A 21,384-nucleotide genomic window follows, 5' to 3' on the forward strand; every position below is an offset into this window, starting at 1 on the left:
AACTAGCATAGTACATGAGTAAAGTACAACTTATATTAATGGGTGATGTAAAACAATGTATGCATAGGACCATTGTGCCTTCAGAACAATTAGATTATTTAAAGTATTAATTAATTAATGACTTAAGAGTATCAACCATGTATTAATGCCTTGTTGATGAGGATCGACAAAATAATAAAATAAAAACAAGTTATATGTCTCAATTTTTTTTTTACATTATGTAATTTTATCCCGAGAAAGATAATTAAAGGTACGGAGGTATGTGACAGGTGTGGTTACCCTAATGAACCCCGGTGGAACTAGAACCATTCGATCAATCCCCAACAGATCAATGGATGACATTAACCCTAGCGCCAACATCGAGGAGGACTACCAGTGGTGGGGTGGATGAACCTCGTTACATGTGAAAGATTAAAAATAAATAATGTGTACGGTGCAGTGGGTGATGTGTTGTCAAACCACCATGGTACCATGCTAATTCAGTGTGGAGAACAGTTATATTAAACCACGAATGAACCCTTTTCTCAAGCTACATTAAGTGCATAGGTCTCGAAGGTGTATAACAGGATTAATATACCTATTAAATGAAAATAATGTGTAGATGTTTACCACATAATCGATGGGTAAGGGTTAAGTGCTATAACTTTATGTATAGTGTTATAAACTTTGTGAATAACATATGAAAGATTGAGAACATAAGTTTACTCTTGACTGTTGTGACTATAGTTTTAGGGCCTGGGTATTGAGATAAGCTTGTATTTAAAATATATATATATATATATATATATATATCTGTGTGTGTGACATGTTACAAGTGGTATTAGACATGTTATTGTTTGTTACCTGTATTTTTTCAAAATCTATCAAATATTTTCTATTGGAACTTGAAAGACCATCTTTAAAGATTAAGAGGCAATCTATGTTGGAAAGGTTATAGAATCTCTCAATTTGGCATAATGTAAGTGTTTTCTCTTTATCTTCTACTTTTGAAAGGAATTTTGTTTACTAATTTGTATCTTCAATGATTCTTTATATGTCACAATGCTTCTCGAATTTATGCCTTATGGCATTTACTTTGCAACGTCTGGTATAATTACTAGTTTAGTTGGTGTGTAAAATATAAATAATACGTTAGTCAATACAAATTGGCTTAATTAAATCATCTAAAACTATTGAATTATATATTTTTTAGTTGGTGTGTAGAATATTACCCAACCTAGATCCATCTTAACTTTGGATCTATCAGGTGCTAAGAGGGATCAAATCTCTCGAGGTGCAAACCTTTTTTTAAGTGCAAAACTTGAGGAAATGTTTGCACCTCGAGAGATTTTATCCCTCTCGTTGCTTGATAGATTTGGAATTAAGATGGATCTAGGCAAGTTTCAGTGGTGTGGAGCCAAAAAAAAATCTAATGAACATGTGATTAATTTTATCAATAATATTTAAATTCATCTAATATTAATATAATCATTTCAAATATGCTAAATATGTCTCAAGTTAATCTAGTCATTTTAATTTTAAATTTGCTTAGGTACCTCAGTTTGTTGAGATGATAAATATTGTTAATAACTTTAATGATGAAAAATGATGAAATACAATTTTTGAATGTAAAGTGACAATGTAATAGTGTTGAATGATAGAAAATGTGAATAATAAGAATATATTCAATTGCAAATAGTCTTCATTGTGATTAATCTCAAATTATTTTCTTCTACTATTATTATTGTCACCCTTGTTACTTTTGTCATCTTTTCATATGAGTTGTGAGATTTTCATATCGATTATATGAAATGGACAGATTAAATCGTAAACAATTTAAATCTTTAGCTCGATCTATTGTTGTAAACATCATACCTTGTCTCTCTTTTCCTCCAATATTAATAGGTTGAATTACTATAACACAAAAATCAATGTACATTGTCAATAACTTTTTGTGCTTACATTGAAATCAATGCACAAATTTTTTTTTTTGGTCAAGTAAGAGTGGATCCTTCAATTAAGCGAACAAAGATTACATATGGTACACATCTTTACAAGTGTAAAGACCAACAAAAGACAAACCGGTATAAGATCAAACATACAACTGGGACATCCGAACCCAAAACCTTACAATCAAACCCACCAAAGTCCCCTGGGCAAAACCTAAATGAACAAACAGCCGAACTCTCCGCAATTCTTCACCTTCAAATCTTACTACTTAATCTCCCCCAAAACTTAACCCTCAAACCCCACCGTCAATCTAACTTTACATTGGACAGTTGAAAATTTCTCCAATCTATCGAGATGCACCGTCTATCTTTCCTTCAATCGGACGGTAGATAATCACTCCAATCAACCGAGTTTCACGATGATCATGCACTGTTGATCAAAACCCATTTGATCTGACAGTCCACAAGTCATCGCTGTTGAAACTTACGCGGTATTTACCCGCTTTACAGACCCGATATAGATTATAACCTTGGTCTAAAAAGATATCGGGTCCGCTCAACCCCTTAACTTCCGATCAATTTGAAACCCGATATCCATTCGATATCGAAGGCCAACAAAGTCTATGGTCTGCGACCCATCAATAAGCACGCTGTTTATCCCATCCTCCACTCCCTCCAACCACGCTGTTTATGCTATGGCATAAGCATTGACTATGGGATCTACTGTTAGGATTCGCTCCAGCACTTTGACCAGGCTCAATGACTTCTGCTCTTTCCCCTCCCACTAGTCTTCCTCCTGCTCATTATTCATGATCTGGAAGTACTCTTTATCTTTGGCCGCCTGTCTATGACGTTCTTCCCTCAATTTACCAAAGGGTATAGACTCCCAGTCATACCAAATATAACTCTCCTTGCATATCACGCCTTCATTCGCCAGACGATCAACTAACATATTGGCTTTTCTTCGCACATGAACAAATTTGACTATTCTCAGGGTTCGCAAGTGGGAGTGAATACATTGAAAGACTTGCAAGAGCCTCCAATGTTTCAACACTTTTCCAGGTGTCGTTCCATTGCACATTTTCTTGGCCACATTAATGACCAATTCTGAGTCATCTTCAATGATGGCGTTGTGTAAATTTAACTCAATCAGGATTTCTAGGCATTGTTCTAAGGCCATGAGCTCTGCCATCTTATTAGTGGCAATCCCCAAATGAATGTGGAAGATATCCTTTATTCTACCCTACTCATCTCTTATGACACCTCCAAATCCAGCCATCCCTGGGTTTCCCTTAGAGGCCCCATCTATATTGATTTTAAAAAAAACATGAGGAGGAGGCTGCCAGATATCTTTACTAGAAGTTGTTTTGCTCACACCCTTAATAGCGCCAAGGGGAACGAGAGAATGGAGACCCAACTGCCTCATAATGCGAGCTTCCTGGGCCGAAGGGGGCTCCTCAAGAATTTTCCACATAAGGGCTCCTACTGTTTCTTTGATCTGCCATAGAATTTGGCTGATGATATTCTGAGTCGAGCCTGTTTTATTCTTGAAAACCCTACCATTTCATTCTTTCTAGACATCCCAGATAATAAAACCTAGAACTAGAGTCCAAGCCTTATTAATGATTTCGTTAAATAAGAAGTCTTTCCTCCAATTCTTCAATGTGTTGGTGATGCTAAGTCTATCTCTGTCAGTTTGCCTGAAGACTGAGGCTGCACAATCAAACAAGGTAGAGGTGAAGGGGAAGTGGTTTAGTAAATGCTCCATCGTTTCTTCCTATAATCCACATAGATGGCATTTGGATGGACCAATAAATCCACTTTTCAGAAGATTCTCCCAAGTGAGAATCTCATTTTCGTGAACTAACCACATAAATAACTTGACTTTCATCCATTGCGGGTTCCTCCAAAGGTTATTCCAAACCTAGTCAGGGTTTGGATAATCAAAACCTAGGGCCATGCATTTAGCTTCTTTGAGGTTAAAGGTGCCTTTGGTGTTTCGGCCCCATCTCAGTTGGTCAGACGAGAAAGACACAAAAACCTTCCTCTTCTCCAAGTCTAGAGCCAAGGAATCCGCCTGAGCTTTCAAACGACTGTCTTCACTGTAACCAAGATTCTTCCACATTCGCCATTTGCCATTGTCCCTTACCTGATCCCAAAAGTCACTTACCATGAGTATACCTTTCTTATCAGTGTCATTTTTGAGAGTGGTTAGTTCTTCTCTAAACAAATTTGGTTCCTGCTGCCAGTTATCCTCCCAAAACTGTGCAAGGTTCCCAGCTTTGATCTCCCAGAAACTATGCTATTGGACAATGCCTCTATTCTCCCAAGCAAGGTTCCAAATGTGGGAGCCCTTGATGAGCCTTGAAATTCTGATATGATCCCTCTCCTGCCAATTCTTTGCATATTTCTGCTTCCAAAGCTTTGCCCAAGGGGTTGCCGATTCCTTTAGCCACCTCCACCAAAGTTTTTCTCTCAAAACTCTGTTGAGGATTTCAGGGTCATGAAGCCCCAAACCTCCATGGGCCTTAGGTTTGCAGAGCTTGTCCCAAGCTACCAATGCCCACTTATTTTTCTCTTCCCCATTGCCCCAAAGAAAATCTCATTGAATACTCCTGATTTGTTGTATAACACCTTTGGGAGCAGGGAGAGCTGAAAACATGAAAATGGGTATAGCCTGTAGAACAGCCTTTGTAAGCACAAGACGCCCCACCAAGTTCAAAGACCTACAGGTCCATTTCCTGAATTTATCCTGAAGTTTATTGGTGACTGGTTTCCGCACTCCCTTACTCAAAGGTTTGTCAGTAAGAGGCATTCCAAGGTACTTGGAGGGTAACTAAGCCCTTTGAAACCCAAGAATTCTGGTGAGGTTCCTCTGAATAGCATTGTCAGTATTGAAAAAAAAACATTTGATTTGTCAAGGCTTACCTCTGTACCAACCACCAAAGAAAAGTTGTTCAGGATTTGTTTGAATGTTGTGGATTCCTTGACCGTAGGAATGCCCTGCAGCAATGTATCATCCACAAATTGTTGATGAGTAGAGGAATCCCCTTATGGGGTAAGTTTCAGACCTTGGATTCTTCCTTCACCATTTGCCATTTTTATCGCTCTGCCTAGTCCTTCCATCATGAGAACAAAGAGGAAGGGGGAGAGTGAATCCCCTTGTCTGTATTTCGCTCAAATTGAAAGAGAGTTGATTCACAATTTCTTATTTTCACGCACATTCCTCAAACCATTGGTAGTTCTTAGATTTGAGATATTTATAGGGATTATGGGAGGTGCTTTATTTAGTGCTGACTTATTTTTCTCCAACAAATGAGTTTGTTGAATCGAAACTCAGCATGTGTTGGTGTGCAGTAAAAGCATTCCTTTGAACATTTTCAGTCACAACTCACAACCTGTCTAAAAAGGACATTTTGTTTATTAATATGATTTTCTTCCCCAAACCCAAAGGAAACTAGAAACATCACGACACTAGTTTTCCATTTTGATTAAATTCCACCACACTACTGTTATGTTTACTTCACAGTGAGGAAATCTATGGCACTCTAATGAAATGTGTGTACTTGGAATTACTAGTGACTATGGACTTTTACATGGCTCTGTTGGCCTTTACAATGTCCTGGAGTGTGGAATGCCCAGTGTACTGCTTATTTGCAACTTCTCTGGCTCTTATGTGTCCACTGCTTCAATCACACTTGTATTGGCTCAAATGAAATGCTAATTTCTCAAAAGAATCATAATGCAACTCAAGGAAAAACATGGAAATTTAATTTTATTAACATTTCAAAAATATTACAGAGAAATCAACCTAGTATACCCTTTGGCTCTATTGAGTTAATCTTTGTGCTCTAATAGTTAACTGCTTACTGTTGGATATGTTTTGGTCTCGATCTAGTTTGATAATCTGGGAGGAGGGTAGATTAGCTACATAGCCTTGAACAATAGGTGATCAAGTTGACTCGGGGCTTCAAATAGGAGGGATGCTCAAAAGACAAGTGACACAAACCGTGATAAGTATTTTGCAGGATTTATGAACACCAACATATCAGCAGGATTGGTGTATGATTCAAGTTTACAGAAAAGCACTGTGAGCCACTTCCAATTCCCTGCAGAGGATGTAACATGTATATTTCTCTTTCTGAAATATAAAGATTTTTTCTTTCCAGATTATATATATATATATATATAGAGAGAGAGAGAGAGATATAGATATATATATATATATATATATATATATATATATATATATATATATATATATATATATATATATCCAAGGAGAGAAGTTTGCAAGTTTCAAATTTATTGCACGTCTCAAATTGTGCAAGAATATTAAATGAAGATTGAGAGCAATGGTTGCAATTTGATTTCTATGTACTTTAGATGATGCGTGGATAGAACCATAATGTTGTTAGTGTTTCAAAGCAATAAAACAACCTAGGTTGTAAGCCAAAATGTTTCTGTCACAAGAAAAAGACACAATCCATCCAAAATCCACATCATAATGTGGTTACAACCAAAAACATATGACACCCCTATTCTTTATGACCCTGAGAATCTTGTAAGATTTCTACATTATAATAGACTATAGATGTTCCTTCTAAAATGGATTTTGGCTACAATGTCGCACACATTATGAAATAAAACAACCTAGGTTGTAAGCCAAAATGTTTCTGTGACAAGAAAAAGATACAATCCATCCAAAATCCACATCATAATGTGGTTACAACCAAAAACATATGACACCCCTATTCTTTATGGCCCTGAGAATCTTGAGTGCCAAAACTCCCCGAGTTACCTTCTTGAGCCAGGTAGGTTGGCCTACCAGTCAAGGGTTGATTAGGAAATGGTTGATTGCTGCCATTTGATTAACTCCAATTTGCAGCTTCCAACCATGGAGGTATTGAGTACCCATACCTCACATTTGCACTACTGACCCTTGCATTAAGTGGAGGTGTGTAATGAGCATCCATAGAATTGACACCAACTCTGGTAGGAATAAGGCAAGTGGGTAAACCCTCAGTTTGATAGTGAGGCACTTGAATGTTTATGAGATCTTGGAATAATGGTGTATTATCTGCAATGGAGTCCAATGATTTTGAAATAATCCTGGTTTCATTAGTTATTCTTATATCATTAATCATCCCTTGTTCCTTTTCAAGCATTTTTTGTGCCTTTCATTTTTCCTTTTCCTATCTTGCCATTTGTTTTTGTTGGTCCTTAAATTGACTTGCTTTATCTCTTTCAATCCTTTCATCTGCTCAACGTTGCGCTACAACAATCCTTGTTGCCTTCTTCTCCTTGACTAGATCCTTCTTTTTCTGTTTTAATTCTTGCATTTCAAATTTCTTTTTTTTCAGACTCAACTAAAAGGCTTATATATTCCTCTAAGGTGAGTAACTGTGAGCTTCGGCCGAGACGAAGACTACCCAGTGCACCTTGCTTTTTTTTCATTGATACTCTCTCTACTGGTAGCTTTAGGAACCAGCCAAGTGTCTTCTCCACCCCTCCCACCTGCATGTCATTGCTTGGTACTTCCCTTTCAGTATCTGATGGAACTGATTGAACTATATCATTATCTTCATTTGATGCCTCATTATGTGCTTCATCTTCTTCCATTGATCTATTGTCCACAAAAAAATGAACAATTTCATTGTTCAATTCTGTTGGTTATGAGGGCATGTTCATGCTTTCTTCATTGGTTGCTGAGACACTATGTGCATTCATATTAATCATTGCTTCTGCTAGCCATGAAGGTGGGGTTACTTGGCTTGGCAATGTCAATTGGTCATTGTCAACTGCATGTTCAACAATGTCATTAACAATATCAGCAACAGGAGTTTCATGTTCTTGAGTTGGTGGAATGATCTCCATGTTACTGCAAATTTGTTCATGGTTATATTGTGTTTCACATACAGTTTCATCATCTTCAGCATATAAGTGTCCTTGAGATAGGGAAATCATATTACCAGCTGCAACAACATCATCTTGGTCATCTACTTCTTGCACTTCAACACCTGTTTGGGCATTCCCTTCTTCCTGACCATCCACATGAAACGCTTGGCTACAACTAGTATCATGCATAAGAGCATCATAGTTTAGTGGCCAGATTCTTGTCCTCCTAAAGCCAGCCTTGATATTTGATGGTGTCAAAACCCTTTTAAAAGCTTTACTTGCAAGCTCTGCTAGCTCGAACCTTTTCACCTCAACCCTTGGATTCTTTGCCATCCATGCAGCGTGCTTCGACCTGAAATAGTTCTTGAAAGGGCCAAACACACTAACATCAAGGGGTTGCAGTCTGTGAGTGGTATGAGCGGGAAATTTCAACAGGTCGATGCCTAAATTGTTTGCTTCCTCAATTGTTTGTACAACCATGTGGCTCCCATGGCCATCTAATATCAATAGGTGTCTGTTATTAGGTGAGACGCCACCTGGTACCGATGCAGCAAAGTGAAAAAGCCAACTTAGAAACAGTTCTTTAGTCATCCATGCATGGGGATGTACAGCCATGCATGCACTTGGTTCACAGTTCTGTATATAGTTTTTCAGTTGATTTTTACCTTTGAATAGATAAAATCCTGGGATTGAAGTACCAATTGCATTGACACAACATAAAATAGTTATCCACTCCCTGCTCTTAGGAAAAATCTTTGGCACATTTCGGCTCCCTCTCTTGGAAATTACCCGCATGCCACAATTCCTCCCTGCCTGTAAACCTGTTTCATCACAGTTCCATATATGATTTTCTCCATAAGAATGTTTATCGTAAGCACTAGAAAGTGTGTCATAAAACTTTTGCACAACTGCAGGGCACAAATTTAATGCTCTGTCTCTGTCAAGGCCCTCAGCAGTATGCAATACAAGTTCTGGATGCCTTTTTTTAAACCCAAACCACCATGATTTACTAGGAAACCCATCTTTGAATGGGTTTGGCCTCCCTTGACAGATTTGAGCAACTGTGGATTTGAGTTGTATCAACTCTAGCCCATGTCCCAATTGGGCCATCTCTTTACACCACTCAACCACCTCGGCCTCCTCCTCCTCAGTCATAACTGTAAGAGGCCCTCTACGTTTTGTATGAGTCAGTCCATTTATCCAATAATGTATTGATGAGGGAGGAATACCATGTTTTTTTGCAGATGCCCGAACTAAGTATCCATTAAACTCTATGTCGTCAATTGCAACTAACATTTGTTCTTTTGTCCATCCTCTTATAGCACTGATCTTTTTAGTTGAAATTGCTTCTTGGACTGTTGTTGATGGTGGTTCTGTGGCTGATGGTGTGTTAACATTAGCGATTGTCACATGGTCATCCTCAACAATGTTCCCTGGTGCATTGTTGACATTGACATTCGTTGTCCTGTCCTCATCAGACGATGTCCATCGCAGCTGCGCACCCCTTGTCACTCTCCTGCCACTTCTCCTTGTACGAGCAGCATAACTTCCTTTTGTCATAGATGCAACAACCTGTAAAATTATTTCATGCATTTAGACATTAGAATATTTGTAAATTATGCTTTCATACAAGGAAAAAATACTTCTTCTTTATTACAGGAAATTATGAACATGTATGTTAGTATCCTTGAAAAATCAAATATACATAATCATTTTGTTGTATGTCTTCAAAATTATCAGTGATTTTTGTTTTGATAACTTGTCTTTACACTTAAAATACCATGACTGTATTGATTGGTTTTGTTATGCATTTCCCAACAGAGCTCTTGTTCAGTTTGACTACTTAAAATATTGTTTTGTTGTTTGTTTTTTTTTTTGTTGTTTTGTTGTTTTCTGTAAGTGATTGGTTGACATTGGAATATGTATTATTACAGAAGTTGAAGATTACAAATAGAGTTCATGCCTCAGCATCCCTTTCTCCAAACCTGTCCTTTGACCACATCCCTATGTTTCCACTGCAGTGATGTAACTGGATGGAAATGGAAGAAAACTTAGATTTTTAGTAACAGCCAAATAGGCAACCAAAAGCCAAATTATCTTGAGTTTCTAGCTTAGTCAATTTTGATTATTACATTTTGAGTCTCTCCATTGACCTTTGTTCACCTATTTACATAGTGTTTTAGCTAAGGCATAAGCAAGAGAAATGTGCACATATATTTTGTTTCACTTTGTCTCGTATCATTTGCTAGTGATATTGCACATGCTAGCATCATTAGAACCATGGCTATGGCCAAGGAAGAAGTTCCTTCACATTCAGTTACTCTATTGATCACAACTTGTGATGTTTTGGTTATCGATAGTTATGTGCATAAAAAGCCTTGAATCCATGCTTTCATCATGTAGAGAAAGAAATGCTCGATAATGGGGTTATTGAAATAAAGGAAAAGTTGGATCATGTTTCCAAGGAATCTTCTCAATTATAATATTTCATAGATTTGACTTCCAAAAAATCGAATTGCATTACTTCATAGTCTCTCATTGCAAATTACAACTTTCTTTTGCCTCAGAAGATGGGCAGAAAGATAGGAATAAGCAGGACAAAAAGCCAAGGAAAAGAGAAAGGCTTGTGACCAAAAAGCAAAAATATCCAAAGCTAGACAAACTTGATCCATGTAGCATAAAAACAAAACGATAGTTAGCACCCATAATTTGCATGACACACATAACATTGGTTTCCAGGTGATAGATCAAGATTAAAGTAAAATCTTGTCCTATAAGAATGTTTTTGACATCCTTGGATTAAGCAAATAACGCCTTCAATTATATAAATCACAAAAAAATTTCCATATCTGAGAAAACGAATATATAGAACTTGTTCAAGAAATATACATTGGATGGGTTGGGGAACTTTTAAGATAACCTACAATAGTAACTATGGGTTGCAGAGTTGCTGTCTACAGTTTGTAATACTGTACTGAAAAGGGATGACGATGATCATATTGATAGTGAGTTGGAAAAAGTGGTGAAGCTTGTTAGGTATGTGGGTAATAAAGATGTATTTTCTGAATTTTGCAAGGAAAAACTTTCTCGCAGATTGTTGTTCAATAATAAAAAGGTAATTGAAAATCATGAACGGAGTTTGTTGTCAAAGCTCAAGGTTCAGTGTGGTTCACAGCTTACATTCAAGATGGAGGCCATGGTTAATGATTTTGTCCTTAACCAAGAAATGCAAGCTACCTTTCATGATATTTCGAAACAACAGAATCATCTTACAATAGATTTCTCCCCTGCAGTGTTGAATATGGCAATGTGGCCAACCTACCAACGCTCCCAACTTAATCTGCCATCTCAGATGCTTACTTGTGTTGAGGTTTTCGAGCACTTCTATTCTACCCAACATAAAAATCGGAAGCTTACATGGATACATTCACTGGGCACGTGTGATATCATCTCCCACTTTGACCACAAGCGTATAGACATGACAGTAACAACCTACCAAGCAGCTACGCTATTGTTGTTCAATGACTCCCAAAAATTGACTTACGAAGACATTAAATTTCTGTTGAATTTGCCAGATGAAGATGTTGAGAGATTGTTGCATTCACTTGCATGCAGAAATTACAAAATTCTTTTGAAGCAGCCACCCATCAAAACAATAGCTCCACATGATACTTTTGAATTCAATTCTGCTTTTACACATAAAATGGCCAGGATTAAGGTTCCACTTCCCAGCCTCGTGAATGAGAAGAAAAAAGTCACAGGGACGGTGGAAAAAGATAGAAAACCAGCCATTGAAGCCACCATAGTTCGTATCATGAAAAGTAGAAAGGCTTTGCATCATCAATGATTATTGAGTGAATGTATCCAGCAACTTGAAGGCACGTTCAAACCCAACATTAAATCACTGGAAAAAGGCATTAAAGATTTGATATCAAGGGATTTCTTGCGACCAAACCAACAAGATCCCAATATATACATATATGTAGCCTGATCAAAACTCCGCTCTTGTGGTGGTGGAGTTAATAAAATGTGGTCATGCATATGTTGATCATCAAACCAAGAGAAGTAAAGGAGTATAGAGAGGAAAAGATAAATTCTCCATGGAGAAATTGACCTATTGCAAAGTCTTTAATGTTGTTTTATGAAATCTAAGTACTCTATTTTCCTTACTGTATGTTTTCATCTAAATGGACAACAGTATTTTCCTTACTGTATGTTTTCATCTTATAACTCGGTTCCCCTTAACAGTGTTTTCGTTATTGTCTATTTTTGTCATATCCTTGTGGTTATATCTCGGTGCTCCTTAACAGTATTTCCCTTACAGTCTGTTTTCGTCTGATCCTCTTGGTTCTATGTCAGCGCTTCTTAAGTAGTAGTCATTTGATTATGTTTTTCAATAAAATCTTGCCGGGCACATCAATAAGTCTATAAGTCTGAACATAGAAATAGAAATAGGTGAATTGTGAAATAGAACTATAGGGTGTGTGTTTATTTTCATGAAAGTGAAACTGAATCTATAAGAAGGTGAGTTGTGAAATAGAACTGTACGTTGTGTGTTGATTTTCATGAAAGTGAAACTAAATCTGTAAGAACTGAAACTGGAAGAACTCTGATAAATGAAAACAGAACTGTAAGAAGAATGTGTTGTAATTGATATAACTAACCTGGATATACTAGTAACTATTTTGTGATGTTGTCTTCAAGTTCGCTGAATAGTTTGAAAGCATAAGATGCAACTTCAACAGTGGTTGAACTTCTTTTATAGTTTTTGGCACTTGAATTTAATTGGTGGACATGGATGGACATGGATTGCAATGGCTTCATTTTGAATGTGTGGTCTGGATTTAATTTGATGTGATCTAATGGTTGGGAATTTGTAATTTGTTGATCCATGTGCTCTGTTATGTTTTAATGAAAAATAGAGTGAGTTGGGTGTCATTTATTGCAGTTATTGGGTTTGGGTGTCATTTATTGAACAAAGTGGGTTTAAATGTTATTGGGTTGGGTGTCATTTATTGAACATAGGGGGTTTAGTTGTTGAACAACACAACAGTTATGGCTGACATACATTCCCTTTTATTATGTGCAGGTATGGATATTTATTTGGGATACAAAACTTCAGTTCTGATGAGTGGGGGTTGAAGTGATTGCTACTCTGTACTTCTGGAATAGACCATTTTGGAAGCATTTATGGTTTTAGCTTTTTTCTAGTTGGGTCAATATGGTTTGCACTCTTAAGTATTAAGATACTATTTATGGACAGTTGTGGGCCTAGTCAATGTATGGGGAAATTTTGGAGATAAATTAATACTTATTTACACTTAATGTTATTTATCTTTGTTTAAATATTGGTTGCAAAAGTCTCAATTTCTGGTGGTTTGGTGGGACCAGTACTATATCAATTACTAGTCCCTGCACAACATTAGGAATCTCTCCCTCTATCTTTTTAAATATAATTTTCCCCTTAACTATTTCTTAACTATCATTTTTCCTAACAACTAGTTTTTAACGGCTAGTTCCTAATAGCTATTTCAAGACGTGGATGCTTCTCTGCTATTTAAACTTTCGTTAAGACTGATTTTCTCACCATTTGTCATGAGGATAAACCACATTAGTTGGTTCGAAATGTCGACCCATTCTATAACATGTGATTAATCCAGAAGACATATTAGTTATAGACTACAAATTTTCAAAACTATGTGGGAGGAGCCAAGGTGAAAAGTCCCTTGCATGTACAAATTGGTACCAACTGACTTAATTAAATCATCTAAAACTATTGAATTATATATATTTTAGTGGGTGTATAGAATATAAATAATATGTTAGTTAAGTATTGGGGTGCATTATATTAGATATTATTTTTTGGGATTCAACTTCCTTAAGTAAGTTATTCATGTATGACCATTTCTATGAGAGGTAGTTGTAAGTGACTAATTTCTCATAATTTTTTAATAATGCATTTAACACTCATTGCATCATGTAATGCAAAGCACTGGCTATATTAAATCATCTAAAACTATTGAATTATATATTTTATTCAATTATATATATTTTAGTTGGCGTATACCATATAAATAATATGTTAGTGGGTGCGTAGAATATAAATAATAAGAAAATTTTATGATCTAAATTAAATAATTTACGTGGAGTTTAGTTGTTAACGCATTATTAATTTAAGTTTTATGGAAAGGGGTAACAGTGCAACACGTGGAACCTGTCCACACGTCCAAGTTTGACCAAGCCTGAAAAACCCAACTTGATGGACAGTGGAAACAACGGCGATAATTCATATCAAATGACACGAAATTGCAGGTTTGCCATTTTAGATAATAACGAACTACCAAAGCCCAATTGGCTTGTTGACTTTGAAATATTCCCCGCAATTGCATGTCGTTTTCCCTCAACAACCACCTCTCCCTGTTGCTGTGTTTATAATCTTCAACAGAAGAACAGAGCAGAGCAGAGCATGAGAATCAGTACCTCCTTTTTCCCAATTCAATGACTCGCTCTGTTTATCTTTTTCTTCATCTTGCACCTGCGCTTCTGCTCCTCGACATCATGTCTCGGCAGTTATTACGAGCAATGCGGTGGCAATTATACATGTGGGGGCTTTACATTTGGGTATCCTTTTGGGGAAATTAACAGCGGCTGCGGTCACCCTGAGTTTCAGGTTCGCTGTGTGTCGAACTCTCCTAGCGTTTATATTGATGGAAATAATTATCGCATATCGGAGCCCCTTTTCTTGAGCAATAACAGCGATCATACCATGACTGTCATTAACGACCAAATCTCGATACATGGGGGTGAATCATGCAATATTTTAAGTAACTACAATCAGTCATGGGGGTATGACTATCAGTTTTTTCCTCTGGCGGATGGATACACCACTCTGACATTTTGGAGGGACTGCGAGCAAATTGATGGGAACAAATATGTATTAAAAATGCTTAATTCCAGCTTTTGTGGTGATGTTTGGTACTACAGTTTAACTACAGAGTTAGACTCAGAGGGGGAAAGCTTCTGTTCAACCCATCTTCAACTACCGAGTAATAAGAGTTACCTCTCTCAGGAGCCCATTAACATTGGGACTTTACTAGCGCAGGGTTTTAAGGTCACATGGAATGTCGATCCGGACAGTGATCGACGCTGTGACACTTGTTTGAACAGTAATGGGAGTTGTGGTTATGACAGATCGAACTCGACAATATTTCTTTGCTATTGTGGCGATGGCACAATCCAGCCAGACGAATGCCCCCGCAATGGTAGGTTTCCCAATCACCTTCTACAGATTTGATTACAAAAGTAAGTGTTTGAATTCTTCGCCTTCTCTGTGAGTTTCCGGATCTGTCGAGTATGCGTTCTCTTACCAAAATATGTGGATCCTTGCAGGTCCTCAACATCCAGGACGTTCGATAAATTCAGCGATTAAAATAGGTGAATATGATTTCTATCCATTATTCTGTTAGGGGTTAGACAAAGAGCATATTGATTTCAACCTCTTCATTCTACGCAGGTTGCTCGATTGGGGGACTTGCGTTGATAGCGATAGCAGTACTTTTTTTATGGTATTGTGCCAAGAGGAGAAAACAACCTCTTCGTCCTCCCCGTAGCTCTGATTCAAAGGTGGAGAAATTCCTAGAGCAATATGCTTATGAAATGCCAACCAGATATTCGCAGTCGCAACTCAAGAAGATGACAAACAACTTTGCAGAAAAGTTGGGAGAAGGGGGTTTTGGTGTGGTCTATAAAGGGAAGCTTCAGAATGGTGCTCTAGTGGCTGTCAAGCTTCTTGACCGGCATAGGCATGGCGAGACTCAATTCATGAATGAAGTCGCCACCGTTGGACGGATCCATCATGTCAATTTGGTTCGGCTGTTGGGGTATTGCTTCGAAAATCCTGCAAGCGCACTGATATATGAGTACATGGTCAATGGGTCTCTCGAAAAAGTAATATTTGCCGCAAAAGAGAAGAGGCCGCAAGTCATAATGTGGGAACAATTGTATGCTATAGCTTTGGGTGTGGCTCGTGGAATTGCATATTTACACCAAGATTGCGAGAAGCGCATCATACACTTCGACATCAAACCTCACAATATATTGCTGGATGCGGAATTCACGCCAAAAGTTTCTGACTTTGGTCTCGCAAAACTTTGTGGAAAGGGAGACGACCATATCTCAATGACGGCCGGGAGAGGGACGCCAGGATATGTTGCACCAGAGGTTTGTGACAGAGAACTGGGTCCTGTTACGGATAAATCAGATGTCTATAGTTTCGGAATGCTTTTGCTAGAAATAGTTGGGGGTAGAAAGAACTTCGATTGGAAGGTTACCAATTCCAGCCAGTTTTACTTTCCTGAGTGGGCTTTCAAGCTGCTTGAAACTGGGGACTTGGGGATGAGACTAAGAAGAGGAGGAGTAATAGCAGCACAAGATGAGGAGAAGGCGAGAAAACTCACTAAAGTTGGGCTCTGGTGCATTCAATACAAGTCCATAGATCGTCCGAGTATGAGCAGGGTTGTTCAAATGTTGGAAGGAAATGAAGACGACGTGGCCAATCCTCCCTTGCCGTTCAATTCCTCCTCCACCGCTGCACCTGTAAATCCATTGTTATCTTCCACTTAAATTCTTGTTCAATGTCGTTTTATGGTAGCATTGTTACTTGCGACCCTTCTGTAATGCGTGCCAACAAAAATAGCATCGCATTTGGTTCTATAGGGAAACATGATTTTTATGTTGTAATAGGTATTAAGAATTTTTAATAAGATTTCATAACGTTACAAATGAGTGTAGAGTGTAAAATAAAAATTTTGTAATCGGGGCATATATCGGGAGATAGTGTATCTCATTTAATTATATATATGTTTATCTATTTTAATTTATTATTTTTAATATATAAAGAAAAGATTATATAATTGTACGTTATTTTATGAGTATTGAACTTAATCTTTCTAATTTAAATATGTAAAATATCCGTTTTTTTTTTTAATATGTAATCAGGATGGAATGTGATAAGGACATTCTAAGTATTTTAAGTTTTGGTTTGTAATTTATTATTTTTAATATATAAAGAAAAGATTATATAATCCTAAATTATTTTATGAGTATTGAATTTAATCTTTCTAATTTAAATATATAAAATATCAGCTTTTTTGGATGTAATCAATATGGGATGTTATAGGGACATTCTAAGTATTTTAAGTTTTGGTTGGTAGTTCATTATTTTTAATATATAAAAAAAATTATATTATGGTAAGTTATTTTATGAGTATTGAACTTAATTCTTCTAATTTAATTATATAAAATATCAGTTTTTTTGGGAAGTAATCAAGATCGGATGTGATAGGGACCTTCTAAGTATTTTAAGTTTTGGTTTGTAATTTTTTTTAAAGTAGGATAGTAACTTTATGTTGTTTAAAGTATATTACATAATATTTTTAAATGTGTAAATAATTTTTTTTAATATTTTATAAATAAATTGAATAAAATAAATTTAATTTTAAATAAAATTTATTAATAAATCAAAATTTTAAATTTATTTTAAATTATATTTATAAAATTTAAAGAAAATATAAATTTAAAAATTATGATAATTAAATATTAACATAAAAATTATGAATTTAGAAAATAAAATAATTTAATTATAATAACAATTATATTATAAACATAGAATATGAACCTAGAAAGTAAAATAATTAAGTTATAATTAATAATTATATTATAAACATAGTAAAATGATTACGTTATAATAACAATTATATTATAAACATAGAAAGTAAAATGATTTAGTTATAATAATAACTATATATAGAAAGTAAAATAATTAAGTTATAATTAATAATTATATTATAAACATAGTAAAATGATTACGTTATAATAACAATTATATTATAAACATAGAAAGTAAAATGATTTAGTTATAATAATAACTATATATAGAAAGTAAAATAATTTAGTTATAATAACCATTATGAATGTATATAAATATGGCAAAGTAAAAAAATGATAGTTATACTCAACCACCCATGTTCCCAATTTTAATCATTTGACTCTTCCATTTGGACTAAATGCCTACTCATCCAACCATCCATGATTCCCAATTTCAGTCCTTTGACTATTCCATCTTTGGACTAAGTGCCTAATCATACATCAACTGATCTAAATATTGATATGATGAAGGATAAACTCCAACCACGTAATTGAGTTGGATGATTACGAGGATAATTTTGTATTATATATATTTAAATTAAAATAATATTAGAAAAAGAAAAATATTCACTGGGTTAAAATTAGTTTATAGCACAAGTCTGGTGTCAAATAGAATCATACGTTTCATTTTTTTTCTAATTCAATTTAATGATGAGTGCTCCTAATTTCTCAATATACATTGTTTCTTCCCAATTTCTTTTTGGTTTTTTTCAATGTCTTACACAATAGAGTAGGTGAGAGTTAGTTCTTAATTGAGCAATGAGAATTTTGACTCTCTATGATATATTGGCCCATATGTATATTTTTTTATGATGATTGTAAGTAAGATTGATCTCTTCAATATAATACTTTTTCTTTCTCTCTATCTTTTTATCTAAAATATACTTGTAGAACTTGTCAATAATAAAAATATAAATATACCAAAATAAAAAAAAATGATAGTTATACTCAACCACCCATGATTCCCAATTTTATAAATATATATAAATATACTAAAATAAAAAAATAATAGTTATACTCAACCACCCATGATTCCCAAATTTAATCATTTGACTCTTCCATTTGGACTAAATGCCTAGTCATCCAACCATCCATGATTCCCAATTTCAGTCATGTGACTATTCCATCTTTGGATTAAGTGCCTAGTCATACATCGACTGATCTAAACACTGATATGATCAAGGATAAACTCCAACCATGTAATTGAGTTGGACGATTAAGTGAATGGAAAAATGACTTTGTTTTGAATAAGCTAGGTTACGATTCACACGAGGATAATTTTGTATTATATATATTTATTAAAATAATATTATAAAAAGAAAGGAGAAAATATTTTTAATATTCATCGAGTTAAAAATAGTTTATGGGACAAGTGGGGTGTCAAATAGAATCATACATTTCATCTCTTCTCTAATTCAATTTAATGATGAGTGTTCTCAACTTCTGAGTACATATTGTTTCTTCTCAATCTTTTTTTGGTCTTTTTTAATGTCATTCACAATAGAGTAGGCGAGAGTTAGCTTTTAAATGAGCAATGAGAATTTTGACTCTCCATGATATATTGGCCCATATGTACGTTTTTTTTTATGATGATTGCAAGTGGGATCAAATTCTTCAATATAATACTTTTTCTTTCTCCCTATCCTTTTATCCAAAATGTGCTTGTGGAACTTGTCAATAATAAAAATATTTATCTCTTTACCTTTCGTGGGACACATGTTTAGGTAAATACCCCATTTGTTGAACCATTTGATATTTTTCCACATCCAAGTCTTCTTTCTTTTACACAAAATGTCATTTAAGACAACCTTAGACAATATGTCCCCATTTTTCTCTACTCTTTTTATGATGATTGCAAGTGGGATCAAATTCTTCAATATAATACTTTTTCTTTCTCCCTATACTTTTATCCAAAATGTGCTTGTGGAACTTGTCAATAATAAAAAAATATTTATCTCTTTACCTTTCGTGGGACACATGTTTAGGTAAATACCCCATTTGTTGAACCATTTGATATTTTTCCACATCCAAGTCTTCTTTCTTTTACACAAAATGTCATTTAAGACAATGTTAGACAATATGTCCCCATTTTTCTCTACTCTTTTTAAATAGCTTATGAGTCGCACTATATCAAGTACTTCAATAGAGACAATCCTCATTTCACTCAACATAATATCAACAAAAAACTGAACATTTAATTTTGAACTTTTTGTAATCAAATGCTTTAATTTTTTAATTGTTAATATTTTTTAATTTTTTTTCACTTAAAATATTGAGTTATTTACCACTGTTTGTAAATGACCAAGCAAATTAAAAGGAAAAAAGAAAAGAAAAGATATGGTTTGTGATATATATATATATAAAAGTGTGTGTGTGGAGAAGTACATTGGGAAGAATTTGATATAATGAGGAATATTTATGTTTAGAATATAAATAATGAATGGTATTATAGTTGGAAGATTGACTAATAAAATTTATATAAGTATTTTTTGTATTTTTTTTAATGTAATGTTAGGGTTATTGGTTATACATAATGGAAATCATACACATAATAATGTTAATTTAATGTGCAATAAGTTAAAAAAATACATAATAAGTATTAATAACAAAATATATATATATATATATATATATATATATATATATATATATATATTTCTTATTTAAAATAGTTTAATGAACTTTACATGTCTTTTCATTAGATATTTGTCGGATTCTCTTAATATTTATTTCTTCAATTATGATTGAAGGCATAAAAAATATCATATTCTTGTACCAAAGTATATCTTCTTTCTAGTCCCAATGTTTTATAGAATTCATTTCTTCCTTTATACATTAGACATTTTGTTTAAATTGTTGTGATTTTTCCATTCATGGTGAGCTTCTGCCAACCATACTGAATAGAATATGTAATATAATATAAACTTGAGGCTTCTTATATTCTAGAAAGAGCATCTACTAGCACATTGTCCTTCCCCTTCATGCAGATTATTTCAAAATCAAGCCCTTATATTTTTTCTACCCATTTTTGTTTCGCTTTTGATGACAATATTTTCTCCATAAAGTATTTTAGGATTTCATGGTCGATATTGACCTTAAGGTGTCTCCAAATAATACACTATTACTATTTTTTATTGCATGTAGAATTGCTTCCATTTGTTTTTCATGTGTTCATTCATGAAATATTTTCCCTTGAATTATTTCCTTTCAAATTCCATTTGTCTCCCTTCTTGCATCAACAATACTCCAATTCCTTTTCCTAATGCATCAAATTCTACTATGGATGTTTTCGAAAAATCATGCATTGTCAATACTAGTGCAGAAGACATGACATCCTTTAAGAGTGAGGATGCCAAAGTAACCTCACCATTCCATACAAATGAGCTTTTCTTCAAGAGAGATAGGAATTGGTCGATAATGTGTGCATAATGATTAACAAATTTCAGATAATACCTTTAAGTTCCAAAAATCCTCAAAGATAGTTGATTTCTTCAAACATAATTCTCTAAGTAATTGATTTTTCTCTACCACTACTCTTGTATCACTTCCAAACTTCTGAGTTAAATATGCATATGTAACACCCTCCTCCCACATCTACCCAAGTAACCAGCCAACCGGGGTAAACATGTGACGAGAGGCTACTATGATTAGATTCAACCTCCTATATGACCTTAAGGAAGTGGAATCGACGAAAACACAACATACAGACCTTCCACATTAGCTACATGACTCCCAAGAACCATCCCAACTACTCAGATAGCTAGCCCCCAGGTCCCACTAATGTTTTAGACCACTTGAACCCTAGATTCTCCCATGATATGGACCTATCAGTGTCCAGGAGGCTATGAATTCT

General features: G+C 35.0%; 1 protein-coding gene and 1 pseudogene across 1 annotated transcript; both read left to right on the forward strand.

Annotated features, from left to right (window-relative positions):
• Positions 1-10,106: 10,106 nt before the first annotated feature.
• LOC149174550 (cullin-1 pseudogene) lies at positions 10,107-11,673 on the forward strand (annotated as a pseudogene).
• Positions 11,674-14,306: 2,633 nt separating this feature from the next.
• On the forward strand, positions 14,307-16,586 carry LOC149174551 (LEAF RUST 10 DISEASE-RESISTANCE LOCUS RECEPTOR-LIKE PROTEIN KINASE-like 2.1). Its single transcript, XM_089422626.1, has 3 exons — positions 14,307-15,088; positions 15,216-15,260; positions 15,340-16,586. Exons 1-3 carry the CDS (start codon positions 14,593-14,595, stop codon positions 16,446-16,448), a joined length of 1,650 nt encoding a protein of 549 aa, XP_089278752.1. The 5' UTR covers positions 14,307-14,592; the 3' UTR covers positions 16,449-16,586.
• Positions 16,587-21,384: the final 4,798 nt, after the last annotated feature.

The sequence above is a fragment of the Pinus tabuliformis genome, chromosome 4_1, assembly GCF_031772625.1.
Source record: "Pinus tabuliformis cultivar Carrire ecotype Pingquan chromosome 4_1, CPIR1, whole genome shotgun sequence".
NCBI lineage: Eukaryota > Viridiplantae > Streptophyta > Pinopsida > Pinales > Pinaceae > Pinus > Pinus tabuliformis.

Excerpts from the sequence above, each read along its gene's own strand:
- LOC149174551 (XM_089422626.1), top strand. The coding sequence starts at position 14,593 with ATGACTGTCATTAACGACCAAATCTCGATACATGGGGGTGAATCATGC. Across the intron at positions 15,089-15,215 it reads AGACGAATGCCCCCGCAATG|GTCCTCAACATCCAGGACGT; the intron begins GTAGGTTTCCCA and ends GGATCCTTGCAG. Across the intron at positions 15,261-15,339 it reads AAATTCAGCGATTAAAATAG|GTTGCTCGATTGGGGGACTT; the intron begins GTGAATATGATT and ends CATTCTACGCAG.